We start from the raw sequence: 26766 nt of genomic DNA, 5'->3' as shown, positions 1-26766 counted from the left end.
TGATTTAGCACTAAACAAACATAATTTAATGTTTGATGAATAGATACATTTTGTGTGCTTTCCTGTTACCTCTTTTCAGAGATTTTCTCCCATACCAATGATATATATATATATATATATATAAACTTTTTCCATCTTTATTGTAGTTTTGTGGCCAGGAGGATCAAAACCTTCATGGGGTGCCTGAATATTTCATTACAGATAAGAAACATACCTTCTTAAAATACCAGGCTTATATGTGGCCCTGGCACATGGGCTACACATCTGATGTGGATCAACCTTAATTTTGAACTTCTCCATTTCTTAAAATGCTAATTAAAATACAGTTCACCAAAGTGAGCTCAACAGACCAACTGTCCATCACTTCTTTCCTGTCCTGCATTTGGTCAAAGCTGAAGCTGGTGCCCAAAGTTCCCTACTCAACCTCCAAGGCACAGCACCCCATGCTGTCTTGAAAGGGAAGTGGAAAACTCATAGGGTCTGCCAGGGTATGCGTAAGTCAGAGAAACAGCCACCACATTGGGTCTCCTGCCAGTCTCCTCTCCGAAGCACCCTTGTTTTTGTTTGAATTTTAAGATATATCCCCTTGATTTTCAGGATGCTCTGAGAATTTACAAGCTAGAGTCTTACAAGCTAGGTCAGTATTGTGATCATATTTTGCAGACATGGAAAAGCTGACGTGCATAATTTTAACTGGCTCGCACAATGTACAAAGTGCCTGCACAAACCAGCTTGAGTTTGGAGATGTCACTCTGCTCATTGGTGAAGGCATCCCGTCCAGGGCATGGGGACGGTCTGAGACAGGGTGACGGGACACAGAGGTTCCAAAGAGCGTGGCTGTGCCTCATGGAGCCTGCTTCAGAGGGTGCTTAGAAGAACCCCTGTGAGCTTGGGAATCAGGGGAAGGCGAGGCCCTGGGGTGGAACCTACAGCAAATGCACTTGGAGCTTTAGAGGGGAGACAGTGAGACTGTCTGGAGGGGCTAGATGGGTGGAAATTGCTGGGGGACTGTGAGGCTGCTGGGCCTCTCATTCAGGGCATCGTTGCCTGGGTGGTCAACCACATCCTGCCCCAGGGCTCCTCCAGATGGATGTTGCAAACGTGTCTGCTTATAGCATCAGAACACCCTACCGCACCACAGTGCCGCTGCCTCAGCTGCTGAGAAATCTTGGCAAACTATGACGGTAGGAAAGAAGTCAAAGATATTCAACAAGCTATATTTCTATTTGTCTCCCTGGGAGACTATTGCCTCAAGTAAGTAGTGTTTTATATAACAAAGCACCATGACAGGAGAAGGAAGTTAAATTATTAAATAAGATTCTAGCTAATCTAGTATGGTAAATCAAAATTCTGAACTGCAAGCATTATTTTCAATTCCTTTTTCCACTAAAAGGAGAACAGACAAAAATAAGAATAGCTGATGCCCACAGTATCTGTGATTCTGTTTTTAAGACAAAGATACACTTGATCTCAAATCATGAGTACTTTTCTAAATCTTCAGTGGCCCCTCTGGTTGGAACAAGAGTATCTCCGGTGCAAAAATATCAGCTGGCTACAATAGAGTCTGCTTATCAATAAGGAAAGGAAATCACATTAAGTGAATTAAACTGTCTCCCCTAGGTGGTTGGATTTAAGAATCTGATGATTCTGCTCAATATACATTCTCAAGTTACCCCAATGTGAATCCAGTACCTGATTAGTTTCATATCTACTTGTTGAAGACAAAGCATGAATGGCTTCAAAAGCATCAAATGGGTTATTTTTCTATCAAATATGTTATGAGCAGCCATTTAATAATTATAGTGTCCTCAGTGAATTGCCTGCCATTGACTCACAGTGCAGTGGTAGCCAAGCTTACTAAAAAGTGGACCAGATTAGGTACTGTCGAATACTAAGCCTCCTGGGGCCAGGCAGGAAAGATATATAAATGAATAGGCCAGGTCGAGGGTGTGGCAACAGCTACTCAGCCTCAGCCAGGTGCTACCTGCGGAAACATGGGCTCCATATTACTTGACCTTTTCATTTGCCAAAAGAAGCTGGAAATTCAGCAATGAATTCACATCACAGAAAACAACCCTGTGTGGATCATATATATCTTTGGGCTAAATTCAGCTAAGAGCTGCTGGTTTGTGTCCTCATCAGCTTTACTTTCTTGAAGGCAATATCCACTATATTCACTAAGTCTGGATGGCTTCCTGAGCTGGCATCAGCCAAGGCTACAGGCAACATCATGGCAGGCAGCAGTGGTAAGAGTGAGACCAGGAGAGCAGGTCTACAGGAGAGTTAGTCCTACAACTTTCAGACATTTGGCTTTCGCCCAAAGAAAGAGAGTATGTGACCAACAAGGCACCCTCTACCTAAAAAGAAAATACCAACCCTCCCTTGACTGAGTCATCAGTTATGAAACATGCATGTTTTCTTGTCTCTGCCATGTGATGATGGATTTAGGCTGAGCCATCCATACCTGTCACTCATGATGTGTGCTCAAAAAAGAGCTGAACAGGGTGAGAAACACACTTGGTTCAAAGCAAAATAGTCTCTGCAGAGACTGAAACACTGAACTTGAACTAATCAGCACCATGAACTTAACAGCTGAACTAACCAGTCCTCATGCAGAATGGTGCAAGAGAAGACAAATCAACATAGAATTTCCTTAGTATTTCAGAGGTACCAAGTATTAATACATTCTGGGTTTTCTACCTTGAGGTTGATCTCCAGGAATTGTATGTATGTATAACTTTGGAAACTGTGGGCTTCTAGGTGACTTCTAGAAGTGTTTATACTTCTTATGTAAAAGTGCTCATTTCAAAGATTCAAGGATGTCAGATGAGTTATTTTTTAAAATGATAGCTCAATATTAAATTTGGTAAGAACTGTTCCTGCTCTGCTTAATTGATAGGAAAACATTCCAGTGAAAATGCCAAGAATTTCCATATATACAAGTCATCAAGCAATTAGAAAAGAGAAATAATGGATGTTTTGGTTCAGTCTTCCTGTGAATAGCCATTAGGACTGTCTTTGTAATGTTGAGTTTGGATGGCATAGATAAAAAACACCTTATAACATATTTGTGCAGCCTTGCTAAACTACTAAGGAATCTCAATGCGTCTTGATGTCACTAACATGGAATCTCAAGTGGGTACTTCCAAGCAGGGCTGGTGCACTAACTGGGTCCACAGCCAAACCAAGCTCTTTAAGGACAGGGGGACTGTCTCATTCATCTTTATAGCCCCAGTATCTAGGATAGGGCTGGGAATTTATTAATTGTTGCTTGCATGGATGGCTAAATAAATTGAAGTCATTGAAGACACAGTGCCACAATGCTGGCATCAACAGACCACCAGACCATTCATGGGAGAAACAGGAATGGGGCAGAAAAAGAACCCTTTGCACAAGATGTGTCATCTGTGCACCTTTTTAGGGTAGTTAAGGACTCAGAAATATCTAAGAGAAATAAACATTCCCTCCCCATTCTCCCTACTCCCCATTATAGATAAAGGGGAAAATATTCCAGGCTGGGGGCAGAATCACTCACAGAGAAGGGAAATACGGCAGATAAAAATTCACCTCAAGTAACCTTCTAGACTTGGTAGGTTTCTTAGAAATCTTTTGCCATGGTTACAAGGCCCTGTTTCCCCAGAAGGCAGTTAAAGATATTAATAATATTTCACTGCCTCTTTAAACAAAATTTATTATTAATTTAAAAATAGGCAATTAAGTGGCATTTCCTAAAAATAGGGCTAAGCTAAGGAGGCTTGCACGTTGCTCACCCTCCCAGTCTGTGTTTCTTCATCCAGTGTTTTCTTCTGATTCTGTCCCACAAGTTCCTTCTTCCCACTCTCTGTTAGCATTGCTTCCTCCTTCAGTCTGTGCACCATTTAATATTCTCTCCACCTTTTCCCCACTGCCCCACACCTCTTCTCCACAGCAGCCATGACTGTCTGAAATGCCCTGATCTTGCCTGAGAGGCTACACTTGTGAGATCTTTCAGCTGAAGCAAACTGCACAGAGGCAAAGGGACATGTGTACATTTTGACTCCAGTATAATTCAGTACTTAATCACAGTATGGATTACTGAAGTCAAAAGAAGTGTCTTAGTCTCTTAGTGAATATATGGTATCAGATAAAAAAGTAATTAAAGCAATTATAATTATACATGTTAACAAATGTACACTTTCAAGAACTTTCTTTGGCCTATTTCATGACTATAAAATTTTAAATATAGGCCGGATGCAGTGGCTCATGCTTGTAATCCCAGCACTTTGGGAGGCCTAGGTGGACAGATCACTTGAGGTCAGGAGTTCGAGACCAGCCTGGCCAACGTGGTGAAACCCTGTCTCTACTAAAAATAGAAAAATTAGTTGGGTGTGGTGGCACACGCCTGTAATCCCAGCTACTTGGGAGGTTGAGGCAGGAGAATCACTTGAACCTGGGAGGTGGAGGTTGCAGTGAGCCGAGATTGCACCACCACACTCCAGCCTGGGTAACAGGACGAGACTCCCACTCAAAAAAAAAAAAAATTATATAAAAAGCTCAGAGATCATCAGTAGTCTATGAAAAGACACTTGAAAATAGTCTGATTCATTATTCTGGGGGAATATTGTTCGGAGGTTGGGCAGTGTCATGCCATATTTGACTTATTTTCAAAATGTAGTTTTATTTGCACAGAAAAGGCATACACTGAGGTCCTGGGGAAAAATTATCAAATATGACAATCAGCTTTACTCTGGAGAAGAGCACACTGAGGTTGTAATGTCCGTAATATTTCATAGCACCTTCAAGAGGAGTTTTGCCAGAATTATTGTTTTGTCCTCTGCTGTTTAGTAGAAAGTTTATATTCAAAGCTCTAATTCCCCTAGTTTCAATGATACTTTTTGTGGATGACTCATTTCTGTCCAATATTTTCCACTTGATTATATTTGAACAAAATATTTTTAGATATACTAAAGAAAAATTGTCATTTAAAACTATTAATAATTGAGGTTTTACATGAAAAGCAATAATACTGTCCTCGCTGAAGATTACTGACCAGGGTTCACATTGACAACTCAGAGTATCTGGATAAAATTCATAAATGGGAATGCTCAACTTTGAATAAGATTCTGCTCTTTGCATGAGTCCATGTCACATGTAGAAACATCTAGGTTCTTATGAGTATTGCAGTTAGGCTTTGATTATAATCCCCTCCCTGACTCCAGACAGTCTCCTTCAATCCTAGCTCCCCTGGGGGAATTCTGAGGATCATTTCTGTGGCTCTCATGCTGAGATGGGAATCTTGTCCTCAGACCATCTAACAACCCATGTCATCCAAGGGTGAACACTTTTCTTCTCCTATATGATATAAATGAGGATGAAGGTAAAGAGGCATGAGAAGGAGACTTTTCTTTCCTGGCCCTTTCCGCTGGTGTTCTAGAAGTGTTTTAAGCAAAGACATATTCAAGAGCACTGTGTATTTATTCAGAAGGAGGGGAGTTATGCGACTGTGTTTCCTCAGCAGGTGCCAGAAAAGGCAAAATCAAAACAAAACCCTAGATTGGAAGGACTGCATGATAGCCAGGAAAAAAAAAGTGAAACCCTGTCTCTACAAAAAATACAAAAAAATTAGCTGGGCATGGCCCAAGTGAGGCTAAGGCAGGAGAATCACTTGAACCCGGGAGGTGGAGGTTGGAGGTTGTGTGAGCCAAGATCGCGCCACTGCACTCCAGCCTCGGTGACAGAGTGAGACACCCTTTTCAAAAAAAAAAAAAAAGTAGTTGGCAGACGAAACCATGGCATCAAGAGAAATGGGGAAGAAGGTGGCATGAATGGGTCTGGTGGCTACCAAGAAGCAGGCCTGAGATTTTATCTTCCTATTCCTTACCCAACATTTGTGATTCCGCACCATACTTCCCATTTCTACTCCACAGGCTTTCCCCGGATGACATTCTAGTCATGGAATTCACCAGGGATTATGGCTCCTCCACAGCTCCAGCAGGTGGAGGAGGTGACGGAATTTTCTATTTTCTGTTGCATGGACATCTGGGAGTTTGGTGATATCTTTCTTGAATCCCAAAGATATAGCAACATCATAGACATGAGTGGCATTTGGCCTGGGCCATGCTTTAGCACTGTGTTACTTATAAAAAATGCCACAAACTAAATAAAATGGTTGTAGGCCAGCCCAGAGATCTAACCACCAAGGCCATGGCTGTCTCTGTAGGAGAACTGAATTCCAAACCAAATGACAAAGGTAATTTTGAATATGTTTAAAATTAGGGACTGTATATGTACTAAAGCAGGATAAATTCCTCTACTAAATCAAGAAAAAATATATAATATGTGGGACACACTAAGAAAATATTTGAAAGTGTTTAAAATATTTACAGTAAGTTGTGTAGGAAGTGAGGCTCTCTGAGATTAAATAGGCTGCTTCATTGAAGATGACTCCTGGACATAAAGTAGAATCTGAGAAAACATTTTTATACCTTTAAAAATCAGCACCGTATTCACTGCTGTATTCCCAAGGTAGATCTTAATATTATGTAACATAATATGTAATATATGTAATATGCAGACAATATGTTACATAATATTAATTAATATAATATGTAACATAATATTAAGACCTACCTTGTTGTATACATTGAAAATATTTTCCTAATGTATCTATTTTTGTTCATGGTTATTGTTGATATAAGTATATCTGGAATATTTTAAAGAACAGGAACTGGCAACTCAGGAGTGAAAAATAAAAATTTAATAAACGTGAAAGTTAAAAAAAATTAAAGCAACAGGGGAATTCCAAAAAAATTCATTTATGCAGCAACAGAAAAGAAATTTCAAAAGCATTCATATATGATATGGGATTTTTTCAAAATGAGATTTTGCTCCCAGTAATAAATTGAAGATTCAGGTCAAGAAAAATCACAGAAACAAGATCTTGTTGGATTTAACATAAAATGTCCAATCCTGCCCAATGCCCTGCTTTTGTATCCGTTACCATTATGTTGGACTTAGAATCCTGGGCACATTTTGGCCACAGTACCCATTTTAACAGTGGAGTAGAATGTGTAATTTAGCCTGCTAAGAACTGGCTTTTAAGGCATCAAAGGGAGAAAAGCAACCAAATGCTAAAATGCAGTAAAAGGAACAGTAAGATTAATGTAATGTACCAGACTTGGACATGTGTCTTTGTGTATCGTCATCATCTTACACATTTCTTAAACTGGTGGGATGCTGCTGCCATATAACAAATTTTCCAGCAGAAAAATTAGTGTTTTTTTCTTTTTAGTTCTTTGCCTGTGTGGGGTGTGTGTGTGTGTGTGTGTGTGTGTGTGTGTGTGTGTGTGTCAGAGAGAGGGAGAGAGAAAGAGAGGGACAGAGAGGGAGAGAGAGAGAGGTTAACAAAAACCACTCAATTGTGTGTAAAATCTAGGTGCAAAGGAAAAATCAAAAAGAGTACTGGAGGGGAATTTCAGGAGGCTTGTCTGTGCCACCAGTCAGATTTGTGCCCTTTCGAGCCTTAGTTCCTCACTTGGCTCGTATCACGCTGGCACCTCTGCAGTGCGGTAAGTAGTTAAGCCAGGTCACCATCTGCCCTCCCCAGTAAGCCCTCAGGAAGTGCCAAAATAGCCAATCGTCGGCAAAATGGAAACCAAAGAAGGAAAATGTTTAAAGAAGGAGGAGAGCTCCCACATTCTCTTGTATTTCTTTATTACTAACCATCCCCCATTAAAGCTCGGTGGTGAGGCCCATTCTTTCAGCATCACCATTTACTTTCTGAGATGACCCTTCTCATATGATAAGGACTCTGACTGTAATTATTTGTACATTTGTGTATCGCCTGTCCCCCTCACCATGTAAGACCCATGAGAGCAGGAACTACTGTTTTCGTTGCTGTATTCCCACAATTCTGAACTGTACATGGCTCAGGGTGGGTGTGGGTTTTTTTTTTGTTTGTTTGTTTTTGCCAGAGTCTTGCTCTGTTGCCCAGGCTGGAGTGCAAAGGTGCAGTCTTGGCTCACTGCAACCTCTGCCTCCCAGGTCCAAGTGATTGTCCTGTCTCAGCCTCCTGAGTAGCTGGGATTACAGGTGCCCACCAACACACCTGGCTAATTTTTGTGTTTTTAGTAGAGATGGGGTTTCACCATGTTGGCCAGGCTGGTCTCAAATTCCTGATCTCATGTGATCCGCCCACCTCAGCCTCCCAAAGTGCTGGAATTATAGGCATGAGCCACTGCGCCCAGCTCAAGGTGGGTTCTTAGCGTACATTTGTTGAGAGAAGATATAAAGATATGTTGCCACAGACATGGTTTCATTTAGAGAGAATACGTCTTTGCACACAGTTCCTTGCCTTATGAAAACAGAATTCTTAAAGGGAAACGTGGCAGCCATAAAGAATTTTTAATGCAAGAAGAACCATTTTATACTATAAGATTTTATTAAATGAAAACCTAGGTCCAATCAGACATTGTCCTTGTCACTCCTTAATCCTTTCTTTGGAGAAATGACCACTCAGATCTTTTGTCTATTTTTTAAAATTGTGGCAAAATAGACATAGCATAAAACACAATTTTCACCATTTTGAAGCGTACAGTTCAGTGGCATTAACTCCATTCACCTGGTTGTGCCACCATCACCACCCTCCATCTCCAGAATGTCTCCTCATTCCAAATGAAACCTGCCCCCATTAGAGAATAACTCCACATCCCCCTTTCCTGCCAATCCCGAATCCCTTTCTCCTTCCATTCCTTCTTTCCCACCCTCCCACCCTTTTTGTTCTCCTTCCCATTTGGGGCTTCGCAGTGAGACCTCTGGCTCTTTCTGCTTGTATATCTGAATCATCATTAAGATCCCTGTTTGCTTCCTCATTTAGCTCTGTGGTTTCACTTACAACTGAATTAAACTTCTAGTTGTTCCCTTTACAGTCGCTCCTGCAGGCTGCCTAAAATATTCATCCTCAACTAGTGTTGTTACGTTTACCTGAGATCAATTTGAAAGTGAGGTTCTGTGGGGATGGTGAAGAAAAATAGTATCTTTATTTTTAAATTATTATTGTTTAAAATTAAAAAGTGAGTCTCGATTGAGAGGACTCTTTTTGATAGACTCTTTTCAGGCAGAAGTTGTGTGCCCGTTTTCCCACCCTGGGAAGAGTGAATGGTGCCTTTTCTCAGTGCTTTCTAGCTCTGGTTCACTGGACTGAAATTTGGATTCTCTTGCTATTCTCACCAAGCAACAATATTTTCACACCATTTCTGATATTGAGCTTGGACTTTAAAAAGTTTTCGCTTCTACCAAACTTTCTTCTCAACTAGTCAAAATTTTTCAAAGCAATAAACTCAGTAGTTTGGAGTTTTTAAGGGGAGTCATATGAAGAGGTTCATCCCAAGCCTACACTGACCATAGATTCCAATCTAATTCAAACAAGGTGGGTTCACAAAAGAACAGGATTTGCAGGCACGCAAGCCTGAGGTCTACACAGATCCAGTCACTTCCTACCTGCTTGAATCTTAAGCAAATTATTCTCTAAGATGTGCTCACTTATATAAAATGGATAAGAAACTTCACAGAGTTATGTTGAGTAGTAAGAGAAATAATGTATATACACATCTGATATGTAATAGTGGTTTTTGATAAATGTTGCTTCTCTTTCCTTATGCTATTATTTTAGGATTCATAATCCTAAATAATTTTTTTTCAGTTTCTATTTAAATAGACATTCAAATAATACTATAGTTAACTTAAATATTATACGATCTGTATGGCACCCTGTATGTTGGAAATAAACTTGGTTTTGAAGAGATTAAGATTCTTAAAAATGAGCACTTAATTCCTTTTCTGTATATGTATCTCCTGAACTGTCACTGATGATAAAGTATAAACCGAATTTCTCTGATTTTTCCTGGAAGTATTGACTGTCAATTCAAGTTAATCATTTTTCAAACTAAAATATTTTATTACGAAAGCATCAACAGCCACCAGCTCATGATAATCAGTGTCCACTGCAGTAGGAAGTTGACATCCCATGAAGGGCAGGATTTCCCACTCTTTAAAGTTAAACTTGGTTCAAACCCGGCTTCTAGGCTTAACAGATATGTTACCATACATAAGTTAGTAAACATATTTTATTCTTAGTATTACTCATCTCTAGAGTGGGAATTAAAAATTGTTTCTAACTTATAGGGTTGGTGTGAGGATCAGATAATGTATTTAACAAGTGCTTGGTGATAGTAAGCATATGATAAATGCCAGTGTTATTATATAGTAACATTTCAATTATTTTCAAGTAATGTTTCAATTAAGTAATAGTATGTAGTAATATTTCAATTATTTTCATTTCCTGGTCTAAGCCACAAAATGTGAATATGTTGAAAAGGCATAGTGTTTATTAATAATTCTTAGATCAGTGTGCTTAGAGTAAATGACTCTCTTTGGACACCTCTGTGCATCCAGTCTTGTCTAATAAACATCTGTCTTTCAAGCTCCAAGCCTTCGCCTCTTCCCACGTAAGTTCCACATAAGCAGCGGAAAGATGGAGGGGACTTTCTAGTTCACGTTAAACCAATCAACCAGCTGATCAAAAACTCCAACCCAACAACTCTTAAATACCTTTGTCCAAGGCAAAGGAATACAATGGAATTTTTCTTCTCATTCTTTACTTTCCTCTACTTACTTTTCACTTCTTCGCTTTCCCTATTTTAACTTTTTTCCTTGTGCAAAGCCATTCTTCATGTTACGAGGTTCAGAGAAAAGCAAAGAAAAGAATATGAACAATAGGAATCGATTTAAGCAATTCCTTCTGTCCTAAATCCTCTAAACTAAAGTGGTTCTCTGGACCTTTTGCATATTTCAGTATAACAATGACAAATATTGAAAGAATGATTAATGGAACTGTTATGAAATTATGACTAGGAAAAAATACTTGGAGAAAAGGAGGGAATTAGGTTTAACTTCTTCAAGCATCTTTTTGATTCCTCAAAAACTGTTCTAAATTGTAGGGAGGAAGCAAATTTATGTTATTGAACAAAGTTCAAATAAATGTAGAACCTGCATATTCAAGCTGAATTGCGGCTTGATGGAGGGGAAAGAGGACTAAGCATATTAGGAGACTGAGTTTTATCCTAATCCCTTATGTAACCTTGACTAAGGTCAGTTAACCACTCTAGGTCCTTTTCCTCATTGGAAATATGAAATATTAGGAGCTTCTGGAAAGTTCTAAGTCTGGCTTTGCCACTTAATGTTATAGTATGATCTTGAGCAATTTCTTCAGCTTCTCTAAACTGGAGTTTCCTCATCGCTAGAGAGGGGATCATAATGGTCCCTTACAGGACGTGTTGGGTTTCAATGACATAATTCATACAAAAGGCTTAACCCAGTGTCTGGCACGTGGTGGGTTCTTTGTGAGGGTAGCTGAGTTATATTGTCGCTGTCTGCATGCCCTGGAGCAGTTCAAGGCCCCTTACATATCCATTAAAGCACTTTCTCAGGAAGGCAGTGTTGGGAAGGGAAATAACATTGTTCTAGGCAGGACATGGGTGATCAGGTCCTGGGCCTGGCTCTCTTGCTATGTGTGTGAATTGGGTAAGCCACTTTGCCCATCTGGGCTCCTATTCCAATTTATAATGTAATTTGCATCATAATTTTTCTTTTTTATGTTTTGTAGAGGTATGGTATGATGGTGGAGAATCTGCTCTTATGACTTACTGCCTTTCATATCTATGATGTAATTGATGCTGCTCTCAAGTCAGACCTACAATGCCTGATGTGCCTGTGATTAGGGGAAATTGGGCAACATTTTACAATGATCGCCTTAAAGATGCTGCTTCCAGAAATGCATTGCAGCAAGCAGTAAAGATTATAGGAAGTTCATTGACATGTGCTCTGAGATCTTTGAATACTCCAGAACAAGGGGAGCAATGATAGGAATAATATAATTTGATTATCGAAAGTAAAGCAAAGAGACCAAAAGCTCTAACATTTTGTTCTTGATGCTAAAGCATGATAAATTCTAACTGCTAGATTAGCTATAGTTTGTCATAAACTGGTGTTAGAAAATGCCAGTCAACAAATTTGTCCTTTATAGTACAAATCAAAATGAAGGGGTATAGATGAGAACCATCCTTTTTATGGTCAATGGGAGGGAGGTCTCATAGGAGCGTTATGTGACAGAGAGGAGAAAGGCAGTGCAATCCACAGACACCACAGAAGTCAGAGAACAGCCTCTGGGTGAGCAAAGGCAAGCCAGGGATCATGGAGCCTCTCTGAACTTCCCTGCTTCATAATGATTCACCCTTTTCCCCTCAAATGTTCTCTTTTCTCTCTATCCCAGTTTCATCACTTTGTCGATGAAGCAGCCTTCTCACCAGTTAGCTTGACTTGGGCTGGCTGTCCCTGCACACCTCTACCCATTCACTTCCAGTTGGTTTGAGTTTCCAAGCCTCTCATGGAACCTGTCCTGTCCTGTTCTCATCCTGCGCTTTAAGGCCCTCCATAACCCGACCTTCTGATCCACTCAGCTGCAATTTCTAGGACTGCCCCACCATATCCTCCTCTTCACGCTCCCTGGTGTCTCCCACTCACCCCACTCGCTGGCTCACATAAGCCATAGTGTCCCCTCTTCTTTAGATCTGACACAATCACAGCTGTTCTATCTGCTTCTATCATGAGATAAAGTCTGAGATGGATTCTGAAGTTCCTTTCTAAACCACACATGCTATCGAGGAAGAATGTTAAACAAGGGGAAAAGCATTGACCTCAAAGTCAGACAGATGTGAGGCCAAAGGCAGGCTCTGCTACCTACTGGAGCTGTGACCAAACATGGGACGTCTTCACATGTAAAACAGGGAAACAGAGTCCCGGTGGGTTTAACGTAATGGCGTGTGGAAAGCAGATGGCTGGTGCATGGGTAAGCATGGGTTCCCTTTTCTCTTTGCCCTACCTCATCTCCACCTCTTCAATTTCCAGCTGGTCATGGTGTCAGGAATAACCTCACCTGTCCCTTCTCTGTCTCATTCCTACACACCCCTCAGACCTATGACACTTCAGGGATGAGGCCACGCCATGGCGCTTACTTTCCAGGCAGCAACGTTTGCCAGCTGGACTTGGTGTTTTATGACATTCTCTGCTTGTTTCAGATCTCTTTGACTAGGCAGTGAGCTCTTAAGTATCATTAGCATTTCCCCAACCTGGTGGCCTCTAGAGTGGTCAGCAGACCCAGTCCAGTCTGACCTTGGGAGTCACTGCCTCCAGCAATGTCACCCCAGAGGAATGCCAGAAGGGGCTGAGAGGCCCGAGCAAATGCCAGTGTGTCTTTGACGTGTGGCAGCATCTTATGTGTTTGTTAAGTGGAGCCTCAGTCTCGGGTTTGTCCATCCTCCACATCCACCTGCACAGAAAAGCTGTCAGCTTCCCCAAATGCGCAGGCAGACGTGTGAGAAGGTAGGCATCGGGGGCAGAGCTTGGGTAGATAAGTGCCCATGAGTAGGAATTCCATTCCGTCCACAGCAACTCTTATAGAGAAGAAAACCCTGCCCGTTGTTCATCTCTTGAAAATGGACCTGAATTCCTTCACTGTAGCTAGTCTCTCTTTCCTTACAAATCTAGAGCTGGAAATAAACACCCATATAGAATGAACTATATATTCATTTTGCTCTAATGAGAAAACCTAAAATTGGAGAAATGGAACATGATTTTACTACCATCAACAAAAGCCAAAATACGACTGGGAATATGACTTTTCAACCTATAAAAGACCCCTCCAGTCCCATCAAACTGCAAAGGAGGTCAGGCACAGGGGCTCATGTCTATAATCCCAGCACTTTGGGAGGCCGAGGTGGGTGGATCATGAGGTCAGGAGTTTGAGACCAGCCTGGCCAACATGGTAAACCCCGTCTCTACTAAAAATACAAAAATGAGCTGGGCGTGGTGGCGGGCGACTATAATCCCAGCTACTCAGGAGGCTGAGGCAGGAGAATCGTTTGAACCTGGGAGGCGCAGGTTGCAGTGAGCCAAGATTGCACCACTGCGGCTGGGCGCGGTGGCTCACGTCTGTAATCCCAGCACTTTGGGAGGCTGAGGCGGGCAGATCATGAGGTCAGGAGATCGAGACTATCCTGGCTAACATGGTGAAACCCCGTCTCTACTAAAAATACAAAAAATTAGCTGGGCATGGTGGCGAGCGTCTGTAGTCCCAGCTACTCGGGAGGCTGAGGCAGGAGAATGGCGTGAACCCGGGAGGCGGAGCTTGCAGTGAGCCGAGATCGCGCCACTGCACTCCAGCCTGGGCGACAGAGCGAGACTCCGTTTCAAAAAAATAAAAAAAAATAAAAAGATTGCACCATTGCACTCCAGCGTAGGTGACAGGGCGAGGCTCCATCTCAAAAAAAAAAAAAAAAAAAATGCAAAGGAGGATGGGATTTGAGGTGTTATGCAAAGGACCGTCCACAGGCAGGAATGTGCCGCATAAGGACTCTTGACATTTTCTCTTCAGCTGCACAGAATTGGAGCTGATATGATGTCTTCATGTGCTATATACAAAAGAATTCTACCCAAGTTTCTCACCAAGAGGTGTAAATTATTCATGAAAAATGAAAATGTACTAGATTACAACACTTACATAACTGAGCCTTTTCTTAGAGAATCTGCAGATGCATTTATTAATTAAACTTCAGGGTAGGCCTGCAAAGCAGCTGCTGCTGAGGCAGGAAAATAAAAAGTCTATTGTCTACTTATTTTCTAATTTCTTGAAGAGAAAAATTAATGTGCATCTATATTGTTCTCATAGATCCAAGACCACCTAAGATAGACAGAGTATCCTCCAACCTCCTCCTACCCTTAATATATATATATATATATATATATATATATTTTAGCATACTAAGTAAGTCTGGATTGTGCTATCCTTAGCCATGCACACAGTGGAATTCAGCCTCAAACTGCCAAGGAGCTTTAACGAATAGTGTTAACTGAATGCAAATGCTGCAATTTTTATAGTTTTTTTTTTTTACACAAATAAATTGTGCAGGTTTCAGTCTCAATCCTTCCACTCTCTCTCTCTACTCTCTCTCTCTCCTGCCTTCTCTACAAAATGTTTGATATGGCAATTCTGCCTCATCTGAAGTAACCACATGCATTCTCCAACCTGAATCCCCCCTCTACAGTTAGAATATAAGCAAAAAGTTAGAGGTGGCTAAATGACTTAGGCAGCATAAGGCAGAGAGAGATGTCTCGGCCCCGATTACTGTTTACAAGGGCTGGATTCTGACAGTTGCTGTCTCTGCTTTTTTGGAGAACAACATACGTGGGGCCCAGCTGCTTTCTGTAATCTGTTCCCAGGCACAAGCAAACTGCGAGAAAGGAGTATTTCACAGTTTGATCAGCCATCCATAGAGGCTGGCCACTTTACCATGTATTTCAGGAGAGAGAGAGGACAGGATCCTACTCCTCCCACACTGGGGCCTTGCTGAACCAAGATTTTTCTTGTGAAACAAAATGCAGGCCCCAAAATGGGTCAAGTGGTGAATAGTGGGGAATGTTTAATGCCTCCTACATTTGTCTGAATATAGTCCAGACAGATGGCATTGAATAATAGATGTTTTATAAAACTCTGAGATGAGAGATGAAATAAAACACGATCTTACCTTTCTAGACTTCTTGGTTAGTATAGGTTAATTTATATATCCAAGAACCCATATACAAATAACTTTAAAGTTATGTTCATGTTTATAGGTGAGAAACAAGCTTTTCTCTTCCCTCTTCAATACTTTATAGCTGGCCAGATAAAACATAATATATGTCTGGTTGCATGTTATCTTTCTGATAAGATATCATTGAAATTGATGATCATATATAATAAAACTATGTCAGGTAAGTCTAGAAAATGAGATTTTCTAATTTATCAAATATAAATAGAGGGCTATATGTATATGACATATTATCAACTAATTTCCAATAAATTCTTCCTAAGGCCAACTTCCTAAGGCCTTCCTAAGGCCAATTAAGTACATTAAGTTTAATGTACTTAATCTTTGGAGGAGAGTTCAGAAGATGCGGTAAGACCTTTATGACATATTATCAACTAATTTCCAATAAATTCTTCCTAAGGCCGACTCTCTGTTGAATGTACTTAATCTTTGGAGGAGAGTTCAGAAGATGTGGTAAGACTTTGAGGTCATAATATTAAACATGAATGATCATTTTTGGAGATGTGATGAAGTGTTGGTTAACATATTGCCCAGAATATAATCTGATTTCGTTAGCTTCTAAGGCACTTCTTGTGATGCTCCGTAAAAAGATTCCCAATATTAATATGTAAGAATCTCTTTCCCTAGCAGGGACTCACGGGCCAGAATGAACTAGATGGATAATCTGTTCACTGGCCATAGAGCTCTGATTTGGAGACATGGACAATATGCATTGACTCTACACCTGAGGGGACTCTTTCCTTCAAGCAGAAGCCTGTGGTTGGAGGTAGGGTGAGCTTTTGTGGCTCTGAGTCTTATTTAGGTAGGAAATGGGAAGGCCCATGTGAAAGGTGAGCACATTGCAGGTGTCCAAACAGCGAGGCCACCCAACTGCTGTGCTGGCAGGGACTGAGTTTCACATCAGCCTCAATCTCTCTTTCTACCATGTGACATTTATTTAGACAGGTTTTGCCATAGTACGAAATCATTTTTATGTTTCTCTTTTGCTAAAAGTAACACTCCCTTTGTAATGGGCAAAGGCAAGACAAAGTAGGCCACTTGCCAGCTGCCATTGTCCCAGTTTAGGCTCTTGTTAAAACCTCTTAATGGCCTCTACAGACTCTCCCGCCTCGAATCCATCTGCTCACTCTTCCTAGAGTACTGTTTCCATCACTATTCTGCTTGCAAATCCTTCAGTGGCCAAGTCAGGGCCGAACCCTTTAACTTGGCATCAAGGTACCACACAATCAGAATCAAACCTACGCTGCAGCCGCTCCCACAAACGGATGCTCTGATCAATCTGAATGGGAGTTATTCTCCAGCTGAACTTGATACTTCCCCAGCTTTCTTTGCAGACTTGTATTTGTCTTTCTTTCTATTTAATGATGGTGCCTTAAGGAATGTGCAAAGTCCTTGTAGAATTCAGAGGACAGGGAAAGTACTTCTTGCTGGGGGAGGAGGAGAGAGATGTTCAGGGAAAGATTCAGAGTATAAATTGTATTTTAATTGTGCCTTTAAGAATGTGATTAAGTAAATTAAATGATCTGTTTGTTTATAAATGAAGAAACTTAAAGTATATTTATTTGAAAATTATTTTCTCTCCCTTTGAAATAGAATGTAACTTTGAAATAAAAAATACTAAACAAATTACAACTTAGAATATTGTAATAATTCAAGTTCAGGAATTTTACTCTGCACTCTCATTTTATTAAAATTTATTTTCATATGAAAAAGCAGGTAATCCATTACTAAGCTTTACCTCTTCTAATGTACACTCTAAGATTAAATCTGTTTCAATATAGGCATCTTTGACAGATTTACATATTCTGGTCCTTGGTCAATGGACTCAAATTGACTAATTTACATGCTACCTATCATTTCCCCCCCAACCAATTTTTTTTGTTAACAAGCTATTTGTGAGATGATTAGTAGAGGTTAGGAACAAAGTCTATGACAAAAGAAACCCAAGAACCTGTTTCCGTAAGACAAAGGACTAACTTTTTCTTAGGTTATCTTACTTCTATAAAAATTATTGATAATTTTCACTGGTTATTTTATCACACTGAAATAATAAGGTCCATTATATGGTTTCTTTCTTTCTTTCTTTTTTTTTTTTGACGGAGTTTCCCTCTTGTTGGCCAGGCTGGAGTACAATTGCGCGATCTCAGCTCACTGCAACTTCTGCCTCCTGGGTTCAAGCAATTCTCCTGCCTCACCCTCTCGAGTAGCTGGGATTACAGGCATGCGCCACCATGCCTGGCTAATTTTGTATTTTTAGTAGAGACAGGGTTTCTCCACATTGGTCAGGCTGGTCTCGAACTCCCAACCCAACCTCAGGTGATCTGCCCACCTCGGCCTTCCAAAGTGCTGGGATTACAGACATGAGCCACTGCGCCTGGCCCATTATATGGTTTCTAAAGATGACCTGGCTACTTTACATAACTAGCTCAAGGCTCTGTTCAAATCCAGCTCATCTCTCCAGTGTAAGATTCATCTTAGCTTGAGCTGCTAAGGCAGTATACCATCATGGTTAAAGCAAGTCTCCTGGAGCCAAGTTTCAACTCCAGCAAGACCATTTAGAAGCTGTCTGACTTTGGCTGAGGTAGCTAACTTTTGTTTCAGTTTTACCATCTATAAATCAAATGGGATGATGATCATTGTACCCATCTCATAAAACTATTGTTAAGAATTGAGTGTCTACATCTATACGTAACTATCCTGTCTTACATAGTATATAATAGAATATATGATATGATATGTAATATTTTACATGAGAGAGACCATTTAGAATCATACCTGGCATGTAATAAGAGGTTTATAATAATAATATTATTACTATTAGGTATAATTTGTCTATTAAGGCCCAAATACCTTAATTGAAACAGAAAATAGTGCTTAGTAAATCTGTTTATTGTATTTTTGTTTCCTTATCTGCTCCCAAAGCTAAATAATCAAAAAACATTTTATATTTCCCAAACATATTTGGATTCTGTCTTTATTTAATCTCAAACCACCAGTCTAAATTCAGTGAAAACTTTTATTGGTGGCACCTTGATTCAGCCTGAGGATAGAGTGGCTTGTTCAGCTTGGCTCCCCGTGGGGTAACATGTAAATAGCACTGGACCTAAGAAGCTGTCATGGGATGTTTTAATCTATCCTCTTTCTTCAATCAATGACTTGTATCTAATTACAAATGCCTATGAGATTGTAAATATTTGAACTGACAGTCTGAATTGATCAAATTAACAAAAAATCTGTCAAAATCCAACTATATTTTGTGTTAAAGACAGAAAAGAAGGCAGGGTGCTTATCGGTCATCGAACTCTGGAATCATTAGTTTCACTTTCATTCTGTTTGTGTTTATCTTTGTAATCTCATGCTTTGGGCCTAAAATAATAGTCACTGAACCTTTGGTTCACTGAATCTCAGAGCTGAGAGGGACTCCAGGGGCATCTAGTTCTACTCCTCCTTTCACAAATGAGGAAACTGAGATTCATTATGTTTAAATGACTTACATAATCCACGTGGGTATGATTCTATTTGAGTTTAAAGAGTGAAATCTTAACAAGATGATAACTTGTTATTTCAGTCATTAACAAGCTCTGGGTTTCCTATGACTGGATGCTAAAATAATTGCCAAGGTCTTTTGTTGATGCTTTGCTCTTTGAAACTTATTGAAAATACATAAAGAATATCATATCTGGAAATTTGTGTTCACTATTATTTATTTTTCCATGGTTTTCATCTGCAAGCAGACCTGCATCAAGAGCTGCTAAAGGATTTCTCTTCTTCATCATTTAAGTGCAATCCAGCAGCAACTATTACATCTGATAAACTGCAAAACACTGAATATAGGATTCTTGAAGCTACTGTCAGGTACTCCTTTAATTACATTTCTTTGGATTAAATTGAAATCAAAGTTCAGCTATGCTTGCAATTAAAGAAGTTGAAACCTCAACTTATTTCCTTTTCCACTCACACCCTGCCTGAAAGTGATATATTTTAGCTTCTGAATATTCCATGCTTCCAACCTCTGCCTCCCTACACACACACATACACAGACACGCACACACACACACACACACACAAACTTGAATATACCTATGGAATCTCTCAAAGTTTTTTTTCTACTAAATGGAGCCAAAGAATCACTAGGCTTGAACAATATATATGACACATGGTCAAATATTTATTATGCTAAAATAATTTACCCTACAACTCCAAACTATTTCTTTATCTTGGCTTCTTTTCCTTTCTTAAAAAAGATCTCTAAGTGCCCAAAAGGCTAAACTTACCATATAGAATTTCACTGTAACAAATACTGCTATATTCAGTATTTGTTACTTCAAACTTGTATTTACTTCAAACTTGTATATACTTCAAACTTGTATTTTATTTTATTTTATTTTATTTTATTTTATTTTATTTTATTTTAAGACAGGGTGTCACTCTGTCACCCAGGCTAGAGTGCAGTGGCATGATCATGGTTCACTGCAGCCTCGACCTCCCCAGGCTCAGGCGATCCTCCCACCTCAGCCTCCCAAGTAGCTGGGACTACAGGTGTATGGCACCCCGTGCCTGGCTAATTTTTTTCATATTTTTGTAGAGACCAGATTTTACCATGTTGCTCAGGCTGGTCTCCAACTCCTGGGCTCAAGTGATGCTCCTCCCTCGGCTTCCCAAAATGCTGGGATTACAAGCATGAGGCACTGCACTCAGTCCAAACTTGTTTTCTTATAAAAGGACTTTGTAATAAAAATTGGGTCAAAAATCACATAAACATAGTTCAAGAAGGCAGGACTTCAGACTTGAAAGAAACAGGTATCCAGCTTCCCTATTAAGAATGAGTGATTGAGAAGAGCTTTGGACCTAATAATGGAAAGATGCAAACAGTCTCGCTCCCTTCTCCCATCCCACATTAAATAATAATCATCATCATCATCTTCCTAGCTAAGGAACTAATCCTTGCCTGTTGTTTGTTCTGTTTGTTTCGAAGCTGGGTTGGCTTTCCTTAGAGGACCGGTTGGCATTTTAGAGGTGGGAGTGAATTGCTGAAGAATCGTCCACAGTTGATTGACACCTGCCTCTGCACTGCTGTTCGGCCTCTCCTCCCTCCCCCACTCTCTGCTCTCTCCTGCTCTGTCACAATGCTGAGGCCACAGTCAGCACTGTTACGGGGTTTAACTTTTATTCCTACATTCCTGTCCACTCACGCCTCTCTTTGTAGGGATGAAACCTGCAGAGCTGGAATCGTGGATTCACTTGAATGTGGAAAGCAGCATGACTCAGCCCTCCCAGCCTGCAGAATGCGGGTTGGGACTGCCGTGATCCCCCAGCACGATTTCCCCTAGTTTCTTTTATCCCTTGTCATCTTTTATTAGCAGAGCTGATTTTATTTTTAAAAACCCATGAAACTAAAAACCAAACCAAAATTGTTCTTCTGTGAAGGGAGGGCATGCGCAATGAAGTATTCTTCCAGGCGAGGTGAGAGTTTCTGCTCACTCACCCTCACGCTGTCTCCTTGTGGCTAGGAGCACATGTTTGCAAGTTGGGAGGCTAGGGTCACGGATACAGTCAGCTTGTGACCACAGAGTAGGAAATAGCAGCTGGCTGTCACTACGAAATAGTACATCCATGGTCTCACTGGCACATGCATTAAACCAACAGAGTTAAATGCTCCTCATCAGTTATATCCAGCCTTTGTGAGTTCAGCGGCACCCATGACTCTTCATTCCGGATGGTTTGGCTCTTAGGCCAGTATTGGAGCAGATTGTAAGGTGGGAACCAAGTGAGTTTGGCAGAACCTAAGACTGAGGTCAAATGATCATAAGAATTATTCAGACCTCAAATATGACACTTAGGCCTCAAATATGACTCTTTCTAAGAGGAGATTTTTTTCCTCCACACAGATGATAGGGGCTGAATGAACCGAATTAAAATACAGCCAGTTTTGAAGCACCCATGGGTGCGCATCTACAATTTTTATGTGGCCATTCACAAACCACTGGATAGGTAATGCTGTACTAAAAGGAATTTAAGCCTGTCAGGTTAATTACACAATATTAGGTACGAAAACAAACAGTGCAACACAAAACATAGCTACATCATTATTTGCAGTAAATGTTAACTCTAAATAAGTGCAACCTGTCTGTAAATGCTTGCTATAAACTAATTAAAAAAATAAAATTTGATGGATAAACATGAAAAAAAAATTCTCACCGAGAATTTTTTTTTTAAATATCAGCACTCATTTAGAGTTTGGGATTTGTGAAAGAAAGCTTTAAAAGGAGCAAACCTGATTGGCTGTGGCTGTTGCTGCGAAGGGGACACTTGTTGCAGGAGTTGTTGCTGCAGAGACAGTGGCGGACGTAGCGCTGTGCATCATGGGTACTTTCAGGAGGGGAACCATGGGAGCAATGAACAGGAGGGTGTAGCATTATGGTAATAGAAGTGGTATTTTGGCATGGTGAATATCAGAGCAGCAAGCCATCATGGGTTAAACCAGCAGATGGCATGCAATCACAATGCAAAGCAAGGAAGCATGGGAGAGAAATAAAAAAGGGAAAATAGCTTATTACAAGTACAATTAAAGGAAGTTTTAAAACATAATCAGTGATTCCCAGAAAGGCCAAAGCAGATTACTTTGGTTGATGTATTTATAAACATTTTATTTCTAACAATAGATCCATTCCCAATTCAGTGTATACAGTGTATGCAATAATGGTTGTTTCTAAAATTGTGAAAGGTGATGTCCAATGAAGTAAGAATATGTGATCATCACTTTTAATCATAAACTCTGAGACATCCAAGTCTCCATATGGAGACCTAATTTGGGATAGGATGTTCTTTGGAATTATGGTTAAATTGAATTTTTTTTTCAATTTGGGACTGCTTATATGAAATGCAACTGCTGTGGGTTGTGGTTTATTTGAATCAATAAATGATGGAGCAAACATCATAGCCTTGATGCAAATTCTAATACAGTTACTCTGAAATAGCCAGGCAAAATTTGCAATGTTTCTTTTTCTTGACTCTAAATAGATCTAATCCATATGTCCTAAAGACAGACGTTTGTACCAAGGCATTCATGTGTGTGAGGACAACTATCTGCTATTAAAATTGAACGGCTAAGGGAATGCTGAGGTGCAGAAAAATCATCCCAAGTAAATCAACACTTAAAATTAGAAAAGATAATTAAGTTAGGAAGCTCAGACATGCGGTTTCAAAATACATCCATTTATAGTTTGTAAAAAATGAATACTTCTGGGAAACTCTGATCGCTCTAACACACAGCAAAGAGGAGATAAAGGCACACCACTATGAAACTTTCAAACATTGATGAAATTAGCCTGCCTCGCTGATAGAGTAAGCTCTGTTCCTTACGCTATACCATATAAACTATAAAGAGAAACAAAACACAAATCATTAAAAAGCAGACTCGTACTTGTGGCTTTATGTTTTTGTAGTGATTGTTCTAGCACAAGAGGTCACATTAAAACCATCATTTTCTTAAATATACAAGTACATTTTTAAAAACCTATATGTTAACTCTAAAGCCAAATAAGCCTTCAAATCTACTATTTCCTATAGCATTTCTACCATCTCTGAAATAAATTTCAAGCAAGTGAAGGTATTGTACATCATATAAAAGACAAATAAAAAAGGTTGAAACCTACCAATACTGGTAGCGGGTGTCATGCACAAAACTGACCCTGATGTCATGCAATGGTGGGTGGAAAAAGTGAATAAAGGGAAAGAAACAGGTTAGCGGTTTAGAGTTAACATTCAAAGTGAGATTGAAGCACAACCAGAAATAAGTAGGGTTAGTTAACACAGTCTTTTAGGGCCATTCACATTGTCAGTACAGACACAAATATATCTGACTTATTTTAAGCCAATATTATTCCAAGCTCACTCCTTAGACCACTGTTCACACTTTCTATTCATATGCATCGACATGATTCTAATAAGAATGACATGTGATAATGCCGTGGTGTCCTTCCTCTAAGACCTCAAAGTATTTTACAGACATTATCAAGTTAATCCTCCAAGGTAGGAAGTAGGTATTTTACAGATGAAAAATCTGAGGCATAGTAACTCCTCCAAGGCCATGCATGGTGTGGGTCAAGGGGAAGGCTAGAAATAGAATTCTCTTCCTAAATCCAGGTCAACTTTTATATTCACTAGAATACACTGAACTTACCGCATTAAAAGTTTACTTGTTTGTTTGACTGTAAATGTTTTGTGTCAACAACGGTATGAAAATAACAGTATTTAAGATTTAAGATATTCTCCAAATCAGAAGCTTGCAGGGCAGGATGGGTGAATTTTAGATTGCTGCTTGAAAGCCCAATAACCTAAGAAGACTGAGGTTCTTACAGGGAATGACCTGTATGAGTACGTGGTCTTCTCTCTGTTGTAAGATTCATTATGATAAAGGAGTAGTGCCTGGCAATAAAGCTTAAACACTGTAGAGCAAAATAGTGCAGAGTTGGGGCTGAGTTAGGACCAGGGCTAAGGAATTTGGTCATGACTACTACAAGGTGATCCCTGAGGGGGATTTCTGGCAAAACTCCTAGGAAATCTCAAGTTGGCGTCTGAGTGGGGAGGTAGGAGGTGGGAGGGGCAATTTCAACCCTTTCTTAGAAATAGCTGTCTTACTTGTGGTGGTCATAATAACATACATGCATCATGACTCTGACCATGAATATTATATTCAGGCATGTTGTGGAGAACTGAAAGAAAGCTGTATTGAAAGCTTTGAGGAATTATCTGCTACTGGTTCAGTTCCATGAAAAACAAGGTAATACATGGATTTAGATCACTGAAGACTGGGTGTCATGTAGGTGCCTGAGAAGTAGTTTCTCGTAAATGTAGGAGTGCCCTCTTAGAGTTTCAGAACTGACTTCTGAGATATTAGTTGGAGAATTTGAGATGTGTAGATCTTTATTCTCTCTGTGGAGCTGTTCACGCTGGAGGGCGACTTTTTGCCTGAACTACATTTCGATCAAGCTAACACGACCTAGTCAGGAGGGGGCTGTTTAACTGGGCTACTGCCAGATTCTTCAACAAATGTGTGCCAATACATCCAACTTAAACCTTTCTCCAGCCCTATTCTCTCATCTTCACAATCAAACTTCTGGAAATCTACCTACACATAAATGTTTACTTCCCTATCCCTACTGAGTCTTCATTCCTCTTCAATTTGGCTTTCATTTGACCTTTGCACTTAAATTGTGAATGCCAATCAACAGAAAAATCCCATATTGCTGCAGCCAGCAGGAACTCTCCTGTCCTCATCTCACTGTTCCTAATTCTCAGCAGCATTCAGCACTCCGCCCTTCCCTCCATCGGAAGCCACTTTCTTCCCTTAGATTTTTTATCACACACACACACACACACACACACACACGTTTTTCTTTCTGGCAACTCCCTTTGTCTACTTTGCTGAACGATCTTCCTTCCCTCCCCCTCTCTATGCTGGAATTCCTCAGGACTCAGTCTTGGGTCCTTTTCATCTACGCTACATTTCCTGTGGTGTATCATTCACTTCATGGGTTTGGATTCCAGGAGCTTCCACGTTTGAGTATCCCACGCAGATCTCTTCTCAGAGTTCCAGGTCCTTTCCTCTAACTGCCCTCCTCACCTCTCTGCTTGGATGTCTCATAAGTGTCTCAAATGTAACAGGGCCAAACTTTGATCTTTCTCACAGAAACTTTCTACACCTCGGTCTATGGCCATACTACCCTGAACGCGCCGGATCTTGTTTGATCTCGGAAGCTAAGCAGGGTTGGGCCTGGTTAGTACTTGGATGGGAGAAACTTTCTACACCTCAGAAGATGCCTGATGGGCATCACCATCTAACTAGAACTCTAGACCGAACTGAAAGTTATGCCTCACACCCCTTCCCCTTGTGAACTTCCTGGGTCCAGCTGACCAATCAGCCAAAGCAATCCTGCTTCTAGCATGCAGCTTGCATTCATCTGTTCATCCATCACTACTGCCACATCTGAAGTCCTGGTCACTATTATCTCTAGGCTGGCTATGTGATAACATCCTAAGTGGTCTTCCTGCTTCCATTCTCGTCCCTCCTTAGTTCATTCTCCAGCTTCTGGCAGAGTAGATCTTTCCAAATGCAGGCCTGGCCACTCCTCTGCTGGAAACCATTCAGTGGTTTCTCATTGCTTTTAGGATAAAGGTCCCGTGTGGTCTAGTCTCTGACTACCTCCCCAGGCCATCTTACACCTCTCTTCCCTGGCACCATGCTCCAGACAGATTAATTTTTCTTTTCTTTGAACTGAACACATTACACATTTGCCCTATTTTTGAACTTCCCACAAGCTGTCCCCTTGGCCTAATCTTCACCCCACTCTTTTCATCTTCCAGATCTCAGGGTATATGTCACTTCTTTAGAAAATGCTCAATTGTTATTTTACCTACCTCCCCATGCCATCAAGTCAGTTTCTATTTTTAATCTCACTGAACTCTACTTTTTCATTCATAGTACAGGTTGAGCATTCCAGGTCTGAAAATCCAAATCCAAAATGCTCTAAAATCCAAAACTTTTTGAGTGCTGACATGCCCCTCAAAGAAAATCCTTCTTGGAGCATTTCAGATTTCAGATTTTCAAATATGGGATGCTCAACTGTTAATGTAATCCAAATATTCCAAAATCTGAAAAAAAAATCCAAAATCTGAAATATTTCTGGTCCCAAGCATTTTGGATCAAGGGGCACTCAACTTGTACTCATAAAAAAATGGCCAGGCACAGTGGCTCACGCCTGTAATCCCAGCACTTTGGGAGGCTGAGGTGGGTGGATCACAAGGTCAAGGAGATCAAGACCAGTCTGGCCAAGATGGTAAAATCCTGTCTCTACGAAAAATACAAAAAACATTAGCCAGGTGCGATGGCAGACGCTTGTAACCCCAGCTACTTGGAAGGCTGAGGCAAGAGAACCTCTTGAACCCGGGAGGCGGAGGTTGCAGTGAGCCAAGATCATGCCACTGCACTCCAGCCTGGGTGACAGAGCGAGACTCTGTCTCAAAAAAAAAATTACGCCTATAAAAATCCGCTCTTATTTTTCTTTCATTCCAGTGTGGAGGGGGG

At 40.4% G+C, this 26766-nt stretch overlaps 1 protein-coding gene across 8 annotated transcripts in view; it reads right to left on the bottom strand.

Moving 5' to 3' along the window:
- MBNL2 (muscleblind like splicing regulator 2) overlaps nucleotides 1-26766 on the bottom strand; it is a 173751-nt gene that overhangs the window by 5671 nt on the left and 141314 nt on the right. For 2 of the 8 annotated variants that reach the window (XM_031001266.3, XM_004054661.5), the window contains 2 exons: nucleotides 23336-23371; nucleotides 21955-22049 (listed from right to left, as the gene is read on the bottom strand). The exons of 2 other annotated variants lie outside the window; for them this stretch is intronic. In XM_031001266.3, the coding sequence (XP_030857126.1) occupies nucleotides 21955-22049; nucleotides 23336-23371 (131 nt within the window). The remainder of the gene's footprint in view (nucleotides 1-21954; nucleotides 22050-23335; nucleotides 23372-26766) is intronic. 4 more of the 8 variants (XM_031001265.3, XM_031001268.3, XM_031001269.3 and 1 more) reach the window with 2 other exon arrangements.

This window comes from Gorilla gorilla, chromosome 14 (genome assembly GCF_029281585.2).
Source record: "Gorilla gorilla gorilla isolate KB3781 chromosome 14, NHGRI_mGorGor1-v2.1_pri, whole genome shotgun sequence".
In the NCBI taxonomy this organism is placed as follows: Eukaryota; Metazoa; Chordata; class Mammalia; order Primates; family Hominidae; genus Gorilla; species Gorilla gorilla.
Note: the sequence above shows the minus strand (reverse complement) of the source record. Positions and strands in the feature narration are given on the sequence as shown.